The sequence below is a fragment of the Acinonyx jubatus genome, chromosome E3, assembly GCF_027475565.1.
Source record: "Acinonyx jubatus isolate Ajub_Pintada_27869175 chromosome E3, VMU_Ajub_asm_v1.0, whole genome shotgun sequence".
In the NCBI taxonomy this organism is placed as follows: Eukaryota; Metazoa; Chordata; class Mammalia; order Carnivora; family Felidae; genus Acinonyx; species Acinonyx jubatus.
Genome location: NC_069398.1, coordinates 29,963,218 through 29,983,084, shown reverse-complemented (window position 1 = coordinate 29,983,084; position 19,867 = coordinate 29,963,218). Strand labels below are relative to the sequence as shown.

Sequence of the window (19,867 nt, the reverse complement as noted above, 5' to 3'; positions counted from 1 at the left end):
TCAGTGATAATGTCAATTTTACATATGAAGAAAAATTTAGATTTAGGGATGTTAAAGTGACCTGCCCACGGTCTCATAGCTAGTATGTGCCCAAGCCCAGGTTCAAACCCGGGTCCCCTTGGACCTGGCAACCAAACATTAGGATGACTTTGTACTCAAAGCAATAAGTAAAGAAAGGAGGTGTGTTGTAGGGGAGTGCCTGGAATTATGCTATGAATTGTTATAAATCGTTGTTTCTCTCAGTGCTGTATAATAAAAGATTTTCAATAGAAGCATGTTAAGTTTAACATCACCACCTTTTTTTGTTCTTAGGTTTTCAGATCTCACTTAAATATTAATAACAGTTTAGAATTAGAATCATCAGCCTATGACAGAAGGTATCTTTATCTTGGTACAAAATTCAAGCTATTGGGGCGCCTGGGTGGCTCAGTCGGTTGGGCGTCCGACTTCGGCTCAGGTCATGGTCTCGTGGTCCGTGAGTTCGAGCCCCGCATCGGGCTTTGGGCTGACAGCTCAGAGCCTGGAGCCTGTTTCGGATTCTGTGTCTCCCTCTTTCTCTGACCTTCCCCTGCTCATGCTCTGTCTCTCTCTGTCTCAAAAATAAATAAATGTTAAAAAAAATTTTTTTTTTAAAAAAAAACAAAAAAACAAAATTCAAGCTATTATTCTCCTGCATTCACTAATTTTGATGAATACAGACTGTTCACTGGGTGTCTTATAAATGTAACAAGAGTATTGTCTTACCCTACAGACTTAAATTACCCACATGATTATAACTGAAGTATGTCCAAATATGGAACTTGAATGATATGACAAATTTAGAAATGTGATTTTAGAAGTAATTATGTTATGTAAATGTTTACCTCTTTTTGCTACTTTGCTTAAAAAACTGAGTTGAGGGGCACCTGGCTGGCTCAGTCAGTGCAGCATGCAACACTTGATCTTGGGGTTTTAAGTTCGAGCCCCACGTTGAGTGAGTTGAAGAATGAGAAAGTCTTTGCAGCTGTTCTTTTTTTAACTATACATGAAATATGTGCTTTTAATGCATGTAGATATTCACATTGAATTATTATTTGTAGGCCAATTTTGTTTAACAGATAAGCCTATAAAATATGCCCTTTGAACTAAATTGTTTTTAATTAAGGAGATATTTGTGACATGATATGTTATTGTGAGTAACTGTGAGTTAAACCTGTGGTGATGGGTAAGCATCTGATACCAGAATAGAGAGAGAGAGAATCATGCGGTGGGCATCTGGAAGTTTATGTTTTAAAAAACACATTAAGCAGCCTCATATGAATTCATCTAAAACATTTTTTTTTTAATTTCCAGTTAGAGGCTTTTCTTTATTTGTGATTTGCAGTTTGCTTTCTAGGACATGTAAGAGTAAAGTCAGTGACCTAAATATCTTCACTTTAGAATAGAATGTGAAACACTGACATTTCTCTGCCAGTTCAAGATATCAGGTGTTTTATTTAAGGGTGTGTTTAATCTGTTTTTGACCTTTGGATTCCTTTACAACAATTAACAGACATTTTTTCTGCTTTCCACTGAGATTGATTTCTGCTTTGTCTGCTGAACTTTCATTGTTCACTTCCTAACCTTCTGCTTTCCTTTCCATTCATTTCCTATTTGCATCAGAATTCTTACATTTTAGCCTCCACCCTAGGTAATCAGACTTGTACAGAAGTGTATTGCAACTTCAGAGTGTTGTGTGAGTGCTTCTTAGAAGTGATAAAGGGGAGAAGGATCTGGCTGCTTTAAAAAAAAATTCTCCTATTTCAGATAATGGTTGCCTCTTTGGTGGATCTAGATTTGGGTGTCTATGAAGTAGAGAATTTTATTTGATTTTTAACTTAATGATGCGTCACACAGATTCCTGCTTTTCATTTTCAGTAAAAAAGCAGTGTGACAAATACCTGTGTAATACACCCTTTGTGTAGATTCACCAGTTGTTAACATTTTGCCACGTTTGCTCTTTATATATCTACTTGTCCTGAGCCATTGAAAGTAAATCACAGAAGACCTTGTGACACTTCATCACCAAATACTTCATTCTTTATCTCCTAAGAGTTGGAACATGCTCCTAATGGCAGTTATCATAGTTAAGAAATTGGAAATAACTGCATATTGTTATGTAACATAGAATAATATTCATGTTTTCCTTATTGGACTAAATATGTCTTTTATGGCTGTTTTAAAAATATAGATTACAGTCGGGGCACCTGAGTGGCTCAGTCGGTTAAGTGACGACTCTTGATTTTGGCTCAGGTCATGATCTCATGGTTCGTGAGTTCTAGCACTGCGTGGAGCTCCTGCTGACAGTGCGGAGGGCTCCTGCTTGGGATTCACTGTCTCCCTCTCTCTCTGCGCCTTCCCCCCACAGTCTTTGTCTCTCTCAAAATAAATAAATAAACTTAAATATGTTTGTAGATTATAATCAAGTTTCATTTGTCGAGTTTGATTTTCATAGCTCTTTTAATCCAGAACAGCCTGCTTCACACCCAGTTCGAACTTGCAAACTGTGAGATTGTGACCTGAGCGGAAGTCGGATGTTTAACCGACTGAGCCACCCAGGCGCCCCAATTACCAGATTTTTTTTATTGTTAAGGCATGTTTTTCTCTTAAAAATTAGTAAGTATTCTGTGGGATGATAATTTGAGACTGTGTGAATATCCTGTTCCCCAACAATTTTTAACTCGTGGTTTTAGGGTCCCTTGATGACCCTTGACAGAATAAAGTATACAGTGGTGGTTACAGTATTTGTTGTATTTAAATGATTAAGTTTTGATATTGAGATTGCTTCTTTTCTAATGGGACAATAATGTTTTATTTATCCTCAAGTATTTTGGGATCCCCCGACAACTGAAATATGTATTGCCTGCCATTTTAAATGCTTTTTTCTGTTGCTTATTACAGCTTCCTATCCTTTGAAAACACTAAGAATAATGTCCCTGCATCAGTTTTTACTAGAGCCAATCACCTGCCATGCCTGGAATAGGGATCGTACCCGTAAGTATGCTATTAACTTTACTCCTTTATTTTGGTGCTTTTAATATTTTTATATGTAGGCACTTTTTTAGGGATCACATATTTCAGTGTCACATGTGAAAAGGGCATGGATTCAGAAGGAAACTAGGTCAGTCATTTGGTTTATATAGAGAGAAACTGAGGTCCAGAGTGTTGGAAGGACTTTCCAGCGGTTAATGTCAGAGCCATTGCTAACATCCAAGCCTTCTGGCTCCTTGTCCAGTACCAGCTGGAGGATGATTTATATCTGAGGCCCTAAGAACCCAGTGTCTGGAATGGTTGTATAATATCACCACACTCATCCAATATTTAGTCCAAATACTAGGACCTAAATAAAAGCTATTACAGAAACATAGTTTACTCCTGACGGACTAAGAGTGGTATTAGCTAGTATTTACCGTATTATTTGTAATAAACTTGAGTTTCTAGTTTTCTAGCTGTAACCAACTAGAAAGGGATGGAGAACCCTCTTAGAAGTAGGGACACTACAGCAAGCGAAGTGACAGTATGAAAGAGGCAAAAAAAAAAACCCTAAAAACAGACACAGAAGTATAGTAGTGTGCCCATGAATTTTTTTTTTAATTTATTTATTTATTCTGAGAGAGAGAGAGCGTGCACACACACAAGCCAGGGAGGGGCAGAGAGAGAGGGAGACAAAATCCCAAGCAGGCCCTGCACCATCAGCGCAGAGCCTGATGTGGGGCTTGAACCCACAAATTGTGAGATCATGACCTGAGTCGAGATCAAGAGTTGGGTGCTTAACCAACTGTGCCACCCAGGCACCCCTTCATGAGCTATTTTTAAATTAAGTTATATTCTGTAGCTACCTTTTTTTAAATAAAGCTTTATTGAAATATAATTCATATTCATAAAATTCACCCTTTTTAAGGGATCAGGTCAGTGGTTTTTAGTACTGTATTCATAGAGTTATTCAATAATACCACTATCTAGTTTCACAATATTTTCTATCACTCCAAAGAGAAACTCTATACCCATTAACAGTTACTCCCAGTTCTCCTCAAAACTTACAGTCTTAACAACTACTGATCCACTCTGTCTCCATAGATTTGCATGTTCTGGACGTTTTGTATGGGTGGAATCCTATAATATGAGGCTTTTTGCATGTAGCTTCTTTCCCTGACCATAATGTTTTCAAGGTTTATCCATGTTGTACCAAGTAGGAGTACTTCATTCCTTTTTATGGCTGAATAATATTGTATAGACCTATAGTTTATTCATCAGTTGGTGGACATTTTAGTTGTTTTTCGCTATTTGAATAATGCTGCTATGAACATTCACTTACCAGTTTTTATGTGGACATGTTTTCTTTAAAACTTTTTTTTAATGTTTTCATTTTGAGAGAGACAGTGAATGGGGGAGGGTCAGTGAGAGAGGGAGACACAGAATCTGAAGCAGGCTCCAGGCTCTGAGCTGACAGCACAGAGCCTGATGTAGGGCTCGACCCCACAAACTGCGAGATCATGACCTGAGCCAAAGTTGGACACTCAGCCAACCAAGCCACCCAGGTGCCCCTGTGGACTTATGTTTTCAATTCCCTTGAGGGTATACCTAGGAGCTGAATTTCTGGGTCGTATATGGTAACTGTGTTGAGCATTTTGGGAAGTTGCCAGACTATTTTCCAAAGTGGCCACACCATTTTACATTCTCACTAGTAGATGAAGGTTCCAGTTTCTCTGCATCCTTGTCAACACTTGTTATTGTCTTGTCTTTTTCATTATGGCCCTGTTCCCACTATATCCTAGTAGGTATAAAGTAGTATCTTACTGTAGTTTAGATTTGCATTTCCCTGATGACCAATGGTGTTGAGCATCTTTTCACATGCTATTGGCTATTTATGTATTTTCTTTGGAGAAATGTTCAGATCCTTTGACTGTTTTTCAAATTGGGTTATTGGCCTTTTTATTATTGAGTTGTAAGAGTTCTTTGTATACTCTTGATACAAGTCCCATATGAGATACTTTACAAATATCTCCCATTCTGTGGGTTGTCTTTTCTCTTTCTTGATTCCTTTGAAGCACCAAAGTTTTTAATTCTGAAAAAGTCCAAATTATCTCATTTTTCTTTCGTTGCGTATGCATTTGCTGTTGTATTTAAGAAACCAGTTAATTCGAAGTCACAAAAATGTATGTTTCCTTTTTAGAGTCATAGCTTTAGTTCTTATATTTACATCTTGCATTCATTTCGAGCTAATTTTTGTATAAGGCATGAAATAGGGGCCCAACTTCATCTTTTGCCTGTGGATATCCAGTTGTCCCAACGCCATTTGTTGAAGACTGTTCTCTCCCTGCTGATTTGTCTTGGTACCTTTGTCGATAATCAGTTGACTGTAAATGTGAAGGTTTATTGGGCTCTCAGTTCTGTTTCATTGATCTTTATGTTTATCCTAATGTCAAGGACACTGTCTTGATTACTGTAGCTTTATAGTAAGTTTTGAAATTGGTAAGTGTGAGTTCCAACTTTGTACTTCTTTCTCAAGATTCTTGTTGCTCTTCTAGTCCCATGCATTTCTGTATGAATTTGAGGACCAGCTTATTAATTTCTGTAAAGAAGGCAGCTGAGATTTTGATAGGGACTACTTTCAATCACTCAAAATAAATAAACATTAAGAAAAAAATTTAAAAAAAATTTTTTTTAATTCAGTCTGTAACATGATACGATGGTGAATCTAGAGCTTCTGGTTTGTGATCATCTCACAGATCTTTATAGCTGAGTTTCCTGTGTCTTCTGTCTCCCCTTTCCCATGTAAAAATGGGTTTTTGGAGTCTTTCCAGTTACTTTTATTTTTTTTTAAAGAGTTTTTTTTAAAGTTTATTTATTTTTGAGAGAGAGAAAGCACAAGTTGGGGAGGGGCAGAGACAGAGGAAGGAGTGAGAATCCCAGGCAGGCTCTGCCCGATGCTGGGCTCGAACCCATGAACTGTGAGATCATGACCTGAGCTGAAGTCAAGACATTTAACCAACTGAGCCACCCAGGTGTTCCTCCAGTTATTTTTAATAGAAACTTATGATTGTCCTCAAGGCACCTGGGTGGCTCAGTCGGTTAAGCGTCCAACTGTTGATTTTAGCTCAGGTCGAGTTCAAGCCCCACATTGGGCTCTGTGCTGACAATGCAGAGCCTGCTTGTAATTGTTTCTTCTTCGCCTCTGTCTCTGCCCCTACCCCACTCGTTCCCTCTCTCCCTCCCTCTCTCTCTCAAAATGAACATTTAAAAAAAAGAAAGTTACGATTGTCCTTATTTAAACTACTTGATAAACTTAAAGTCAAACTTTTCTTATTGTAGTTTGAAATTTGTAATGTTTTTCAGATTTAGATTTGACTTTTGAAATCCCTGTGAGCATCTTAGAAATTTAGAGAAATACGTATAATTGGTTTCTAGAAGTACTTGAAGTCTTAGGATTTTAGAGCTAGGTATTCATCTGGTTCCACAGTTTCATCTGTAAAACAGATACACCTTTCCTAAGGAGGAAAGGAAAGGTAATATAATAGAAGCGGGAACTAGTAAATAATTGATCTAAAGTTTGAGTCATAGATCCTAATTTTAATTTTGAGAAATTAGTGTTTTGGGTTTTTTTTTTAATGAATGAACTAGAAAGGGGGAAAAAATCAATATAAGTTCAAAAGTAATCTGTCATAAATATTACATTCTTTATATTTCAAATTGGTCCAAGAGATTTCTCTTGAAAATAGAATTTTATTTTGTGATTCATATTGGCTTTATTGTAAAGGAAAGCTTTGATGTATTTTATGAGCAGAGTCAATTTTTTTTGATAAACTGATGTTTCCAACCTGGGTTCATGATAGCAGTAAGAACCTAGGAACCATTTTCAGTGTTTTGGAAATTCTAACAGAAAGTAAATATTTATTGCTAATAATGGTGGACAAGTGAACTAAAATGTCAAATATCTTTACTGTGGGCTAATATTATATCAGCCAAGTATGATAACATTGTTCTTACTGGTTAGAATCTTTACTTAACAGTTGTAGATATCTCTGATAAAATGAATTTTTAAATTTAGTTTTTCTACAAAACATTTTTTTTAATATTTATTTTTGAGGGAGAGAACATGAGTAGGGGAGGGGCAGAGAGAGAGGGAGATACAGAATCTGAAGCAGGCTCCAGGCTCCGAGCTGTCAGCACAGAGCCCAGAGCCGGGGGGTGGGGCTGGGGGCTCCCAACTCACCATGAGATCATGAACTGAGCTGAAATCAGATGCTTAACTGACTGAGCCACCCAGGCATTCCTCTACAAAACATTTTAAAATATGGGATCCAAGTAGAGGTAAAAGTAATAAAAGGAATTTTTCAGGGGTGAATATTAGGAAACTTTTTTTTTTTTAGAGAGAGGGCGCAAGTGAGTGTGAGGGGGCAGGGTGGGGTGGGGGGTTCAGAAGCAAGGCTTACCCAAAGCGGGGCTTGAGCTTACCCAAAGCAGAGCTGGCTTAGTTGGTGATCATGTGACTTTTGATCTTGCAGCTGGGAGTTCGAGCCCTATGTTGGGTGTAGAGATTACTTAAAAAAAATAAAAATCTTTAAAAAAAAAAAAAAAAAGCCAAGTGTAACATACCTCTTTTTTGGTCACAATTTCAAGTTAACTCTTGACTTTTTTCCTCCAGAGATTGCTCTTAGCCCCAACAATCACGAAGTCCACATCTATAAGAAGAACGGGAGCCAGTGGGTGAAGGCTCATGAACTCAAGGAGCACAATGGACACATCACAGGTAAGAGAGACATCTGTGAGCTTAGTGTGAGACTTGCAAATTGAGTGCTTTTCCATTTAAATTTTTTTTTAATGTTTATTTAATTTTTGAGAGAGAGCAAGAGACAGAGTGCAAGCTGGGGAGGGGCAGAGTGGGAGACACAGAATCTGAAGCAGGTGCCAGGCTCTAAGCTGTCAGCACAGAGCCCAACGTGGGGCTCGAACTGACAAACCCATGAGATCATGACCTGAGCCGAAGTCAGACGCTCAACCAACTGAGCCACCCAGGCATCTCTAGTGCTTTTCCATTTAAATGAAGAGCCTGATAAAGTAAGTCTACCATAGTATTTAAAGCTGTGCAACATTTATGGAATTTTCTTTAGAAAATTTGACAAAACATCATAATAATAGTATCCGTTTTTAAGTGCTTCTTTTAGCCCACCTGGTTCACAGCACTCTACTTGTGTTAGGGAAAATACTGATCCTTCTCTGAGGACTGAAGAGCTTAGATTAGGTGATGAAATGTGAAAGGAAAACTAGATGGCCCGTCAGCAGAAAACATAAGCCACACTGTGTCTCCAAGTGCTGAGGGGCCGCAGTGTCTTCCGGAAGCTTTCTGTATGTTGTTTGTGGCGGGGAGGAAGACCTTCCAAAATACTGAAAAGGACAAAGAGCAATATAACACCCACATTGCCACCGCTTAGAATTAACAACTATGTCTCTTTTTTCCTGGGCCAGAAAACTGAGGAGACAAAGGTTTAATAATCAGGAGTGGCATTCAAGATAATGGTACAGTCCCCTTTCATCTGCCAGTCCTATCCTATTCCCATTCCCCAGAAGCAGTCCGTAATTCGGTATGACATTGTCCCAGTTCATTTTTAATACTTTTACATACATAGACACATATTTGTAAGCAGTACAAATTTAGTACTATTGGCTAGTATTTTCAATGCTACACAAATGGCATCATGTTGCACATCTCCTGCAGCTTGCTTTTGCATCTCATGTCGTTCCTGATCTCTGTGTTCATCAAGTTTATTCCTTTTAACTGCTGTTTAACATTTCATACCTCATTTATTTACTGTACTCTCCACTGAAGGACATTTAGGTTGTTTCCAGTTTTCCTTATATTAAGGTGCTAAATCGAGCAGCCCTGTGCAGATCTCTTTGTACACACGTGAATGTTTATTGAAGACTCGTACATCCTCACCTTTGCCAGGCTGGTCATAGTGCCTTCACCCCCACAGCCCTATAGGGGAGTGCTTACTCTCCTGCATCCCACACATACTGGATACGGTCAGGCTGTCTGATGAGTGAAAGGGTGGTGTCTCTAGAAGTTACATTTCCCTGATTGATGGAAAGGTTGAGCATATTTTCAGAAGTTTGTTAGCTATCTGGGTTTACTTCTCATACTTTACCGTCCATTACTCCTGACCATTTTTCCATTGAGTTTTTATCTTTTTCTTGTGGGTTTGTAGAAGACTGAATCTTAAAGCATTGCCTCTGAGGCAGATTCCTGGATGTACGTTAGTTTTCATCTTTGACAAAAACTATTCATGAATAGATGGCTAATGGTGGCAAGCAGGGCAGTGCAGAGTTTCATTAAGGAACTGTCAAATAAGGAAGGAAAAAGAGTAAGAGAGAAAAATGGAGAATTTCTATAATGGTTTTCAGAATTCAGTGACCCAAAACCTGATATCGTATTTCAAGAGCATGAATTGCTTTGTTATGAAGTGATACCTGGCCATTTTTATTTATTTATTTTTTTAAATACTTTTAATGTTTTTTTTTTTATTTAAAAAAAATTTTTTTAATGTTTATTTATTTTTGAGACAGAGAGAGACACAGCATGAGCAGGGAAGGGGAAGAGAGAGAGGGAGACACAGAATGTGAAGCAGGCTCCAGGCTCTGAGCTGTCAGCACAGAGCCCGACGCAGGGTTCGAACTCACGAACTGTGAGATTATGACCTGAGCCAAAGTCGGACGCTTAACCGACTGAGCCACCCAGGCGCCCCAGTTTTGATTTCTTTTTGAGAGAGAGAGCATGAGTCAGAGAGGGGCAGAGTGAGTGGGAGACACAGAATCCGAAGCAGACTCCAGGCTCCGACCTGTCAGCACAGAGCCCGATGTGGGGCTCAAACCCACAAACTGTGAGATCATGACCTGGGCCGAAGTCAGGTGCTTAACCGACTGAGCCACCCAGGCACCCCAATATCTGGCTATTTTTAAAAGAACATACTCACTTACTGTTATGTTCAGAAACAACTCTTGTTCCTTGGCCTTTACTCCTATAATTTTTTCTTTATCTATTTTCTGGCTGAGTTGATTCAACCTCTTGCTTTGAACACTTTGGTCAAGCACACCAAAACTTAATCTCCATAACCTTTCAATTACAAATTTCTCACTGAAGTCTTAGATTTTCCTTCTCCTCTCAATGACATTTACTTTTTAAGTGGGCAGCAAAGCGACTGGTAGTGATTTTTTTTTTTCTAATCATGACCCTGGAATTTTGCCTCTAATCTTCCAACATACTGACTGGCTTGAAGATACCCTCTCCCCAGAGAGAAACAGCGTGTTTTGACCTTCTGCACCCTTTATATTCGTTTCCCAGCAAAAACTCGTGACCATCCTTTCTTGCTTTTAAGTGATTTGTATATGGTGCTAGTGAGCAGCAGGGGCCAACTGACTGGACTACTGAACCAGCACAAAAGACAATGTGTAATTTCTATTTTTGTTGCTGTTGCTTTCCCATGACCTTATTTCTATTAGGTTTGGCCTATTTTTCTTTGTTTAAGTCCCTTTGCCAGTGGCATTATGGCCTAAAAATAAGAACATTCATAGTTTAAATTGGAATTTGATCATTGGGAAGTACATTTAAGTGAGAAAGGGCTAAGGTGAAAGGCCAAAGAAATAGCCAAAAAAGTGAAATATTTAGTTATTTTCTTTTTCTCCCCTGCTTCTTTTAGAATCCTTTGAACTTGGGCCTGTTTTCATCCAAATGCTCAGATGACCTCTTTTTTTAGATCTTAAAAAACTGTTGTTGGAAAAATCTAAGTATAACTCTGTGGCAAGAGACCAGGGATCAAACATAGTTTCTCAGAAAGATAGTAACTACAGGAAAAAAAAAAATCTTCTGAAGCTTTCTAGAAGGAAAAAGACCAGTCAGTACTACAAAGAAAAAGAATATGGTTAACATCAAAGCAATACCAGAGTAGTGGAATTTGTTTCTTTGAGTTTTTTCTTTTTTAATGTTTATTTTTGAGAATGCATGCATGCGTTCTTGGGAGCAAGAGAGGGGCAGAGAAAAAGAGGGAGAGAGAGAATCCCAAGCAGATTTTGCCCTGTCAATGCAGAGCCCAACGTGGGGCTCCAACTCACAAAATGTGAGATCATGACCTGAGCTGAAATCAAGAGTCAGATGCTTAACTGACTGAGCCACCCAGGTACCCCTGTTGATTCTTTTTTTTTTTTTCTTAGAGTACCTCATGCTTAAGCACCTCAAGAGTTCTTATAAAACATGAATGTGTTTAATTAGAGTGGTGATCACATGGAATAAGGAGTGAAAGTTTAGATTGTCAAATCATCACAAAATCCCTGAGTTTTCTCACTATAAGGCAGTATTCTGAATGTTAGAGGACGTATTTATTTTCTGTTGCTGTGTAACAAATACTACAAACATAGCAGCTTAACCAAAACACATATATTATCTAATAGTTTTCATGGGTCAAGAGTCTGGGCATGGTTTATCTGGGACCCCTGCTTAGGGTCTCACAAGTTGTAATCAAGGTGTCAGCCAAGGATGAGTTCTCATCAGAGCCTCGACCAGGGAAGGATCCACTTCCAAGCTCCTTCAGATTGTTGGTGGTAGAATTCATGTCCTTGCAGCTGTAAGATTCATGAGGGCTGCCACACCCTTATGTAATCTTGTCCACAAATGTACATCGTATCACCTTTGTGGCATTCCATTGATTAGAAGCAAGTCACAGGTCCTGCGCACACCTCGAGGGAGGGGACTTCCATAGGTCTGTGGTCTGCCCACCACAGTAGTTTCAGAGATTGCTTCCTGTTGTCAGGAAGCTTATAATCAAGTTTAGAAAAGACATTCGGGGCGCCTGGGTGGCTCAGTCAGTGAAGTGTTACACTTCGGCTCAAGTCATGATCTTGCTGTTCATGAGTTCGAGCCCCGTATCGGGCTTTGTGCTGTCAGCGCAGAGCCTGGAGCCTGCTTTGGATTCTGTCTCCCTAGCTCTCTGCCCCTCCCCCACTCATGCTCTGTCCCTCTCTCTCAAAAATAAATAAATAAGCTTTAAAAAAAAAAAAAGAAAGTAAGCAAGACATTCATAAAAATTGCATCACACTTTGAGGAGTTTATCATAGATCATTTTAACCAGAACAAAAAGGTATGTTCCTGAATGTTTAGTCCAGTGTTATCTGTTAATAAATGGTTGCAAACTAACAAAACATTCAACATTGGGATGTTTGGGAAATTATTATGATAAGAGCAATGTTCTGAAATAATGTGTAAACCAGTACTAATTTATAAAAAGCAGAAAAAATGTTTGCCATAATATTAATACCATTTTGGGGGAGAAATGTGTATAGACCTAAGAATGGGTTTTATTGACTTCCTGCATGTCTCTTTGTGGTGTTTGTTTTATAGTAATGTGAGTATTACCTTTGTAATTAAAAATGAAATTTTAACTCTAATAAGGTTGCAAGACGATCCTATAGTAAATAGATTTATAGTCAAGATACACATCACTTAGAATACACTCCCCCACATCTTTTTCCCCTCAGTGGTGCAAATAATTGAGCAGACTATTCCTATAGGTGAATGAATGAATGAACTCTTTCTTCATACAACTGAAATCACTGTGAGTTATGACCAATGGACACTTTGATTTGTAGTCATCTTACTTTTTTCCATATACCTGTTAAGAATGATAATGATTAATTTTTAGAGAGATGCCTATAATAATTAGTTAGTAATATTTCCTTCATTTCCAATAATACCTTCAATGTGGAATGATATTTATAGGAAATAACCTCATCAAGTAACTATAAAATGATTGAATCATAGCAGATTTTACTCTTGGTATATAACAAACTGATCTTGACTTTGGGATCCTTCACAGACCCACCAGTTAAGTAAAGGTTTGGTCAGATATGAAAAATAAACCTTATGTTCAGATACATATGTAGACCTCTTTCTAATTTAGATGCAGAGATATTCAAGGACTCTCTCCAGAACTTGTATCATTTAGGTTAGTTTAAATGACAGTGACCCTCAGAAGAATGTATAATGAATCACAATTTATATTTTCCCTCTACTGAAGATTATTTTAATTTGCTCTGATGTTGTTTTAGTTAGATGTGGCAGACTTTCAGTTAATGTCATGGAGTGAGGTCTGTTAATGAATGAATAATGGTACTTTAAACACCCCTCCCCCCCCCCCACCAAATATCTAATAACGAGGTAAGAAAAAGATCTTCAGGTCTTCCACCTGTGAACAGGTGGAAAAATGCTGCTGCTTAGTTTTTTACCCCCCACAGTTCTGAAACAGCTCTGTTCTCCCTGGCCTTGTAGAGGATCCTGAGTTGCAGAACTTTGCAGAGAAACCTTGCTTTTGAGTGTGAGGTGACAATCAGGACCATAGATGGGGGAAGGACAGGGCTTGGGAGGAAGATACCAGGCCCCCGTGTAGCCCTGCCATGGCAGTGCCTCCCCTGGCTGTCTCATGGCTTTTATCATGGGCCAGACAAAGCAGATGACACCACGCCTCACTTGCAGGTATCGACTGGGCTCCCAAGAGCGACCGCATCGTCACTTGCGGGGCAGACCGCAATGCCTATGTCTGGAGTCAGAAAGATGGTGTCTGGAAGCCAACCCTGGTGATCCTGAGAATTAATCGTGCAGCAACTTTTGTCAAGTGGTCCCCGCTAGAGAACAAATTTGCTGTGGGAAGTGGAGCACGACTCATTTCTGTTTGTTACTTTGAGTCTGAAAATGACTGGTGAGCAACAGCTGAGTATTTTTTATTTCTGTCTGTGGAATTACACCTTTGGACCACCTGTGTTCTTGGTGACTTCGTGAGTCCCTCGGTGAAGGCTTACCTATAACTTCAGTGTTTCCTCATCTGGAGATTTTTTTTTCCTCTGAAAATCTCCATTTCCTCTGAAGATTTTTCCTTCTTGTGTGCACATTGGGTCAAATCTCACATCTTTCTCATATTGATAGAGACCTGTGGCCCTACGTTCTGAAATCATAACTAGTATGTACTGTAAGATGCTGCTCTCCTCATTCTGTGCTGTCCAAACTGTTTTCTTACTCTAACAGGGAAATCATAAACTTGAGAGATTCCCATGACCTAAGGAATGATTTTTTTAGATACAAAATATCTATGATTCCTACAGATGACAGTGCTCTCCTTTTTTTTTTTTTTTTTTAATTTATTTGCTAACCGGAGTGCCTTGGTGGCTCAGTCGGTTAAGCATCCGACTTCAGCTCACATCATGATCTCGTAGTTCCTGGGTTCAAGCCCTGCGTTGGGCTCTGTGCTGACAGCTCGGAGCCTGGAGCCTGCTTCTGATTCTGTGTGCGTCTCTCTCTCTGCCCCTTCCCCGCTTGTGCTCTGTCTCTCTCTGTCTCAAAAATAAATGCTAAGAATTTTTTTTTTAATTTATTTGCTAACCAAATCTGTGTCTTCGTATAATATTTTACTCATTTGAGCTGTTGAAGTAAAAATTGACCAGAATCTTGGAACTGTGATCAGCTTGTTAAACTTTTTGTATAAATTACTTATAGCTGAGCTACTCAAAATACAGAGATTGATTTTATGGCTAAGTAACTTATTTTACCTATTCCTTCCCACTTACTTTAATAAGAAAACAACTCTGCTCTATCTGGCATGCACTCAGAAAGGGTGGTAAGTAGCCTTCAACATGGAATTGTCATTTAGTACGAATCTGGCAGTGTTTGTATTTGCACTGAAAATAGCAGAGTATACATTACTCTTTGTGTTAGCTTACTGTTTGCTTTCTACTGAAACAGTGAAAGGAATGGATTATATTAATGTTTTGTAATTGAGTGAAATCTTAGAAATTTTGATTCTTTGAAAAGAAAGTCTGTAAATTTGCAACGATTCAGTTAGGAATTCAAGACTTGCATTTTTCTTTCAAGCACATGTAAAAATAAGTCTAACAAAACGTTGCCTGGTAAAAATCATTTAGAAGACTCACTGTAATGAATAGATAAAAATTTTCCTTCCTAGGTAACCTTCAGTCTCAGAGATTGCTCACATTTTTATTCATTGAAAAATAGTTTCGAATATAGGTAAATTGGGCTGTACTGTAGTGCAAGGTATTGTCATTTGAACAAGCTATATGTTCAGAGGCGTTTCTTGGCTATAGAACAACATTTTATTGGAATGATGTGAATATTTTAAAATAATCTCTAAAAGCCTTTAAAATAACTTCATTATAAGCAAGTCAAAATGTCTGTTTTTCAGAATGAAATTTTTTATATAAGTTCCTAAGACAGATTCTATGGAAACGTAATTTGGCATTCAAAGATGGGCGTTTGGCTTGATATTCAGTCTCTTAACTCTTACCTTTTTTTTTTTTAAGTTCATTTACTTTGAGAGAAAGAGAACACGAGAGCAAGAGACAGAAAGAGGAGAGAGAGAGCAGCTCAAGCAGGCTCTGCTCTGAAAGCACGGAGCCCAACATAGGGCTGGATCTTACAAACCGTGAGATCATGACCTGAAGCGAAATCAAGAGTCAGATGCTTTTAATTTTTTTTTTCATGTTTATTTTTAAAGAGTTGGATGCTTAACCAACTGAACCACACAGGCATCCCCAGTCTTTGAGCTCTTGAACAGCAGAACATGATTGGTTTTTAAGCAGCAGTTTAGGGGGAGAAGTTGAATTAGCTAAGCCGGAATAATAACTGATCTCAGTTATAAATATATCTCAGACATAAATCTCAGACATAAATATCCCTGGAGTGGAGCTAGAGAATTAGAACTTCTGAGAGGTTGTGATTTTCTTGGTTGTGATTCCTCTGTGAAAAAAAAGAATTTGCAGCTTCACAGAGGCTTAGAAAAGAAATGAAGTTATTTTACAACCCAGACTTAACCCGAAATGAAATAACAAGTCACTAAATATTTATCATAAAAATGTAAGTAATTCAAACTGCAATTTTTATCTGAAAGGTTATGGTCACATGTAATCTGAAATTCCACGGAGCCGTATCCAGAGTTAATCCATAAATATAATTACTAACGGGGATCCCATGATAGCCAGGAAGGCTCAGAAGGGGCTGCTGTGGTGAGAATGTTGTAAAAGACGGAATGGAAAGGACCATTTATGGCTCTTCTCCCTCTCTCCTTTCCGATCTCTGGCGGAAGGCCTGGTAGCCACCTGTGTTTCACCTGACATGCACTTGTAGGTCCTTTGGGAGCTGTTGCTTGATGTGTGGATAAACTGAAATGGATTTTCTCCTTTTGTAGGTGGGTCAGCAAGCACATTAAAAAGCCAATTCGCTCCACAGTCCTCAGCTTGGATTGGCATCCTAACAATGTTTTGCTGGCAGCAGGATCGTGTGATTTCAAATGCAGGTGGGAACAAATGAGAATTGGTAGGCTGAATTGATCTGTTCATTGTTCATCTTTCACATATTTTTTTTAAGTTTTTTTATTTTTGAGAGAGAGAGAGAGCCCAAGTGGGGTAGGAGCAGAGAGAGAGAGAGAATCCCAAGCAGGTTTTTGCACTGTCATTGCAGAGCCCGATGCAGGGCTTGAACTTACGAACCGTGAGATCATGACCTGAGCTGAAGTCAGAAACTTAACCAACTGAGCCATCCAGGCGTCCCCATCTTTCACATATTCTTAAGGTTTCTTTGCTTTGCAAAGTACTGTGCTAGGCACTGCAAGGGATTCGAAGATGAGTGGAGCTTGTGATCTAGGAAAGCAAGCACCAGAGATGGCCGAGGTAGAGGGAAGTGGACTTGGAGGCGCGGGAGTGGGGAGATGTAAGAGTGGGGCCCGGAAGTTCACCGTAGGCAGAGCATCCGTGTTTGGAGCAGTGATCTAGTGGCCCTTAGACCACAGTATTGTTTCTTGTTTGATAACCCAGGCAGGGACTTGGCAGATTCCAGAGTGAGGCTAAAACGACAAAACATAGCTGAACAGTGCACTGCTGAGCTATTACTGCACTGTTCCTTTTCAGTTAAAGCTTTTTTATTTGTTGTTCGTGGGAGGCTAGAAGAAACAGCCACTTTGCTAAGAACTTTAAGGTCAAACGGTGTAATTTCTTTTTAAAGTTATTCTTTATCAAGAAGGCTTTCTTCCCTTAGAAGAAAAGCAAATAAATGTTACTTCATGTTGACTGGTTGGTTGGTTGGTTGGTTTTTAAAGATACGTGTGGGAATTTGGCTGTGGAATGGGGGGTACAGGGGTGTCAAGGCACTCTCTGGAAAAAGATTGGTTCTTAAAAAAAAAAAAATTTGTTTCTACTTAAGAATCAGTGCAACAGCAAAGATGCATAGACATTCTTAAGGAGAATTCAGAAGTTTTGTTGTCTGTGACATGTTATCCAGAGTCATTCTAGCTCCCGTAGAAGATGAAACTGAATGATCCATACCACCTGGGTTATCAAGCTGTGTCTAAAAAATCTGACTGTGAAAATAGGTTACCAATTCTTTTGTTAATATTACTTTCCAGAAATAAACTTTGCTTTGACTTGTAGTCCTGTGGGTAAGAGTCTGTTCAGGTCGCACTCTCGAGTTGGCATCTGAGAACCACCAGCTATGCCTTGGTCTCCGGTGGCTAAAGCAGTGGCCATTGCGATGCTAACTTACAGCCCAGTGATTCTCATGATTCTCATTCTCAGTCCCATAAAAATGGAGAACGAACTGATGGCTGCCAGAGGGAAGGGGGGTGGGGGGATGGGTACAATGGGTGATGGGGAGAGGGAGGTACAGGCTTCCAGTTACAAAGTGAGTCACGGGAATGACCGGGAATATAGTCAGTGATGCCTCAAGAGCGGTGTATGGTGACAGATGCCAGCTGCACCAGCAGCGAACGGGGCATAAAGCATAGCGAAGCTGAATCACTGTGATGTACGCCTGAAACTAAAGTAAAATTGTGTGTCAGCTCTACTCAATAAAAAAAAAAATAAAGCCCAGTGATTCTGAGGTCACGTCCTGTAATCTCACTGCGCCTTTTGCCTCCCTAGTGCTCTGCCTCTTCCAGAGCTGCTGCTGTCATTGTCATTTGGGAGGAAATATCCCAGATCATTTTAGGGAGTCTCTAGGTCCAGAAGTTCTTGAAGAGAGGCTCTATGACGTAGAAATAGCATCGGGGGCGGTGGGGGGGGGGGGGTCCCAGCCTCTGTCTCTATCCCTCCTCACACACAACTTCATGGAATTCGAGAGAGAGGCTGCTGACAGCAGGCTGGAAAGCACCCTTCTTCAACCCAGACCATACCTGCCACAGAGACGCGACAGGGAGCCCAGGGCCGCGTGAAGCCCGCCCTCCTGATAGCACGAGGGGGAGCCTGTCCGCTCTCTCACTGGTCTCCCTTGGCTTCCTCCTTGGGTGTCCCTTTCTTTAAATGGGTTCATACCACTGCTTTATTGCAGCATAGCAAATAGTTTCCTCTTCTGCCATTGGGCTGTGTGGGCTTCCTGGCCTACTGTGTTGAGACAGGAAGGAATGCTGTGCTCAGCGGGGTCTGCCATGTGTGAGGGGGTGGCGTGACAGCAGGACCCTCCCCCAGCATTCCGCACTCCTGGGAGGGAAGGGCCTTTGTGTTCATTACTTCTAGAACTGCACCCCTACGCCTGCGACCATTCTTGTCTTAAGAGATTTGTGTGTGTGACTTTGTCATGTTTTGCTCTTCAAGGATTAATCTCTTTGCATCCTAAGACCCCTTATGGCAGCTGCCTGTGGCCTGTTTCTTTATACACATATTTTCACCTGCTTTTTCCTTCTTTCCTGCCCCTTAAACTACAGAGTGTTTTCTGCCTACATTAAAGAAGTGGATGAAAAGCCGGCCAGTACGCCATGGGGCAGCAAGATGCCTTTTGGTCAGCTGATGTCAGAGTTTGGTGGCAGTGGCACTGGTGGCTGGGTGCATGGGGTCAGCTTCTCTGCCAGTGGGAGCCGCCTGGCCTGGGTCAGCCATGACAGCACCGTATCCGTTGCCGATGCCTCAAAAAGCGTACAGTGAGTATTTGCCTTTTGTTTGGAGTTAGGGAGTGGGGTTGGGATCTCTCCGCAGCTTGGCCAAGGCTGTTCTTCCCTGGGTGCCGGTTCAGGATGTGAGCATAAAACTCTGACCCAGAACCGCAGGGCCGCCTTTGAAGTCCCAGACACACGTTTAGGTTGTCCTTTTGGGGAAATTTGAAAGAGTGAGGTCTCACTTGCAGAAACACTTCTTAATGGAGGTAGTGATGGTGATTCTTCTGAAGGACCCTCCTGGCCTGCTGCTGCTGCTGCTGCTGCTGCTGCTGCTAAGAGTTCCTTCACGTGGTTAGTTTAGTCTGTTACTGTGGATTCCTTACGACAGGTAAATGTCATCCCCCAGCCTTAAGTAGGAGATAAGTTCTTACTCTGTAGTCAAGGAACAGTGACTCCATTCATTTGGGACTCCATCCGGTAATACTTAAAACCCCGATGCCAGTTCGTCTGGAGATGCTGGAAGAACTCGAATTACAGTGACTCATTTGTGAGTGAGACACCTGCCCAGCCTTGGGGAGGGCACCAGGCACCTTGTCAGACGTCCGAATTTTTATCTGCTCATCATGTTGGAGGGACAGAGATGATGATTGGAATTCCTTCCCTTTACGAATCTTTGTCTTTCCTGGTGAATCCTTTTTTATTGGCAGCTAAAGGTTACCCACCTTTAAAGATTTCCTGACTTGTTGCTGTGTGCTGAGAACTGCTCACATCAGGTGACTCTGCCTCCCTCTGCTGCATGGTGACAACAAAGTGACATTTCAGAGAGAATATTTTTTTCCTAAGTGGATTGAATTGTGGGTTTTGGCAGAGGGGGGAGTTGTTTTATTTTAAGAGAGAGAGTGGGGGAGGGGCAGAGAGTGAGAGAGAGAAAGAATCCC

The 19,867-nt window shown here is 40.2% G+C and overlaps 1 protein-coding gene across 1 annotated transcript in view; it reads left to right on the top strand.

The window, feature by feature from the left end:
• ARPC1A (actin related protein 2/3 complex subunit 1A) overlaps positions 1 to 19,867 on the top strand; it is a 28,305-nt gene that overhangs the window by 1,926 nt on the left and 6,512 nt on the right. The window contains exons 2-6 of the mRNA XM_027042210.2: positions 2,920 to 3,012; positions 7,664 to 7,768; positions 13,538 to 13,760; positions 16,257 to 16,364; positions 18,762 to 18,974. Coding sequence (XP_026898011.1) covers positions 2,949 to 3,012; positions 7,664 to 7,768; positions 13,538 to 13,760; positions 16,257 to 16,364; positions 18,762 to 18,974 — 713 coding nt within the window. The 5' untranslated portion in view covers positions 2,920 to 2,948. The remainder of the gene's footprint in view (positions 1 to 2,919; positions 3,013 to 7,663; positions 7,769 to 13,537; positions 13,761 to 16,256; positions 16,365 to 18,761; positions 18,975 to 19,867) is intronic.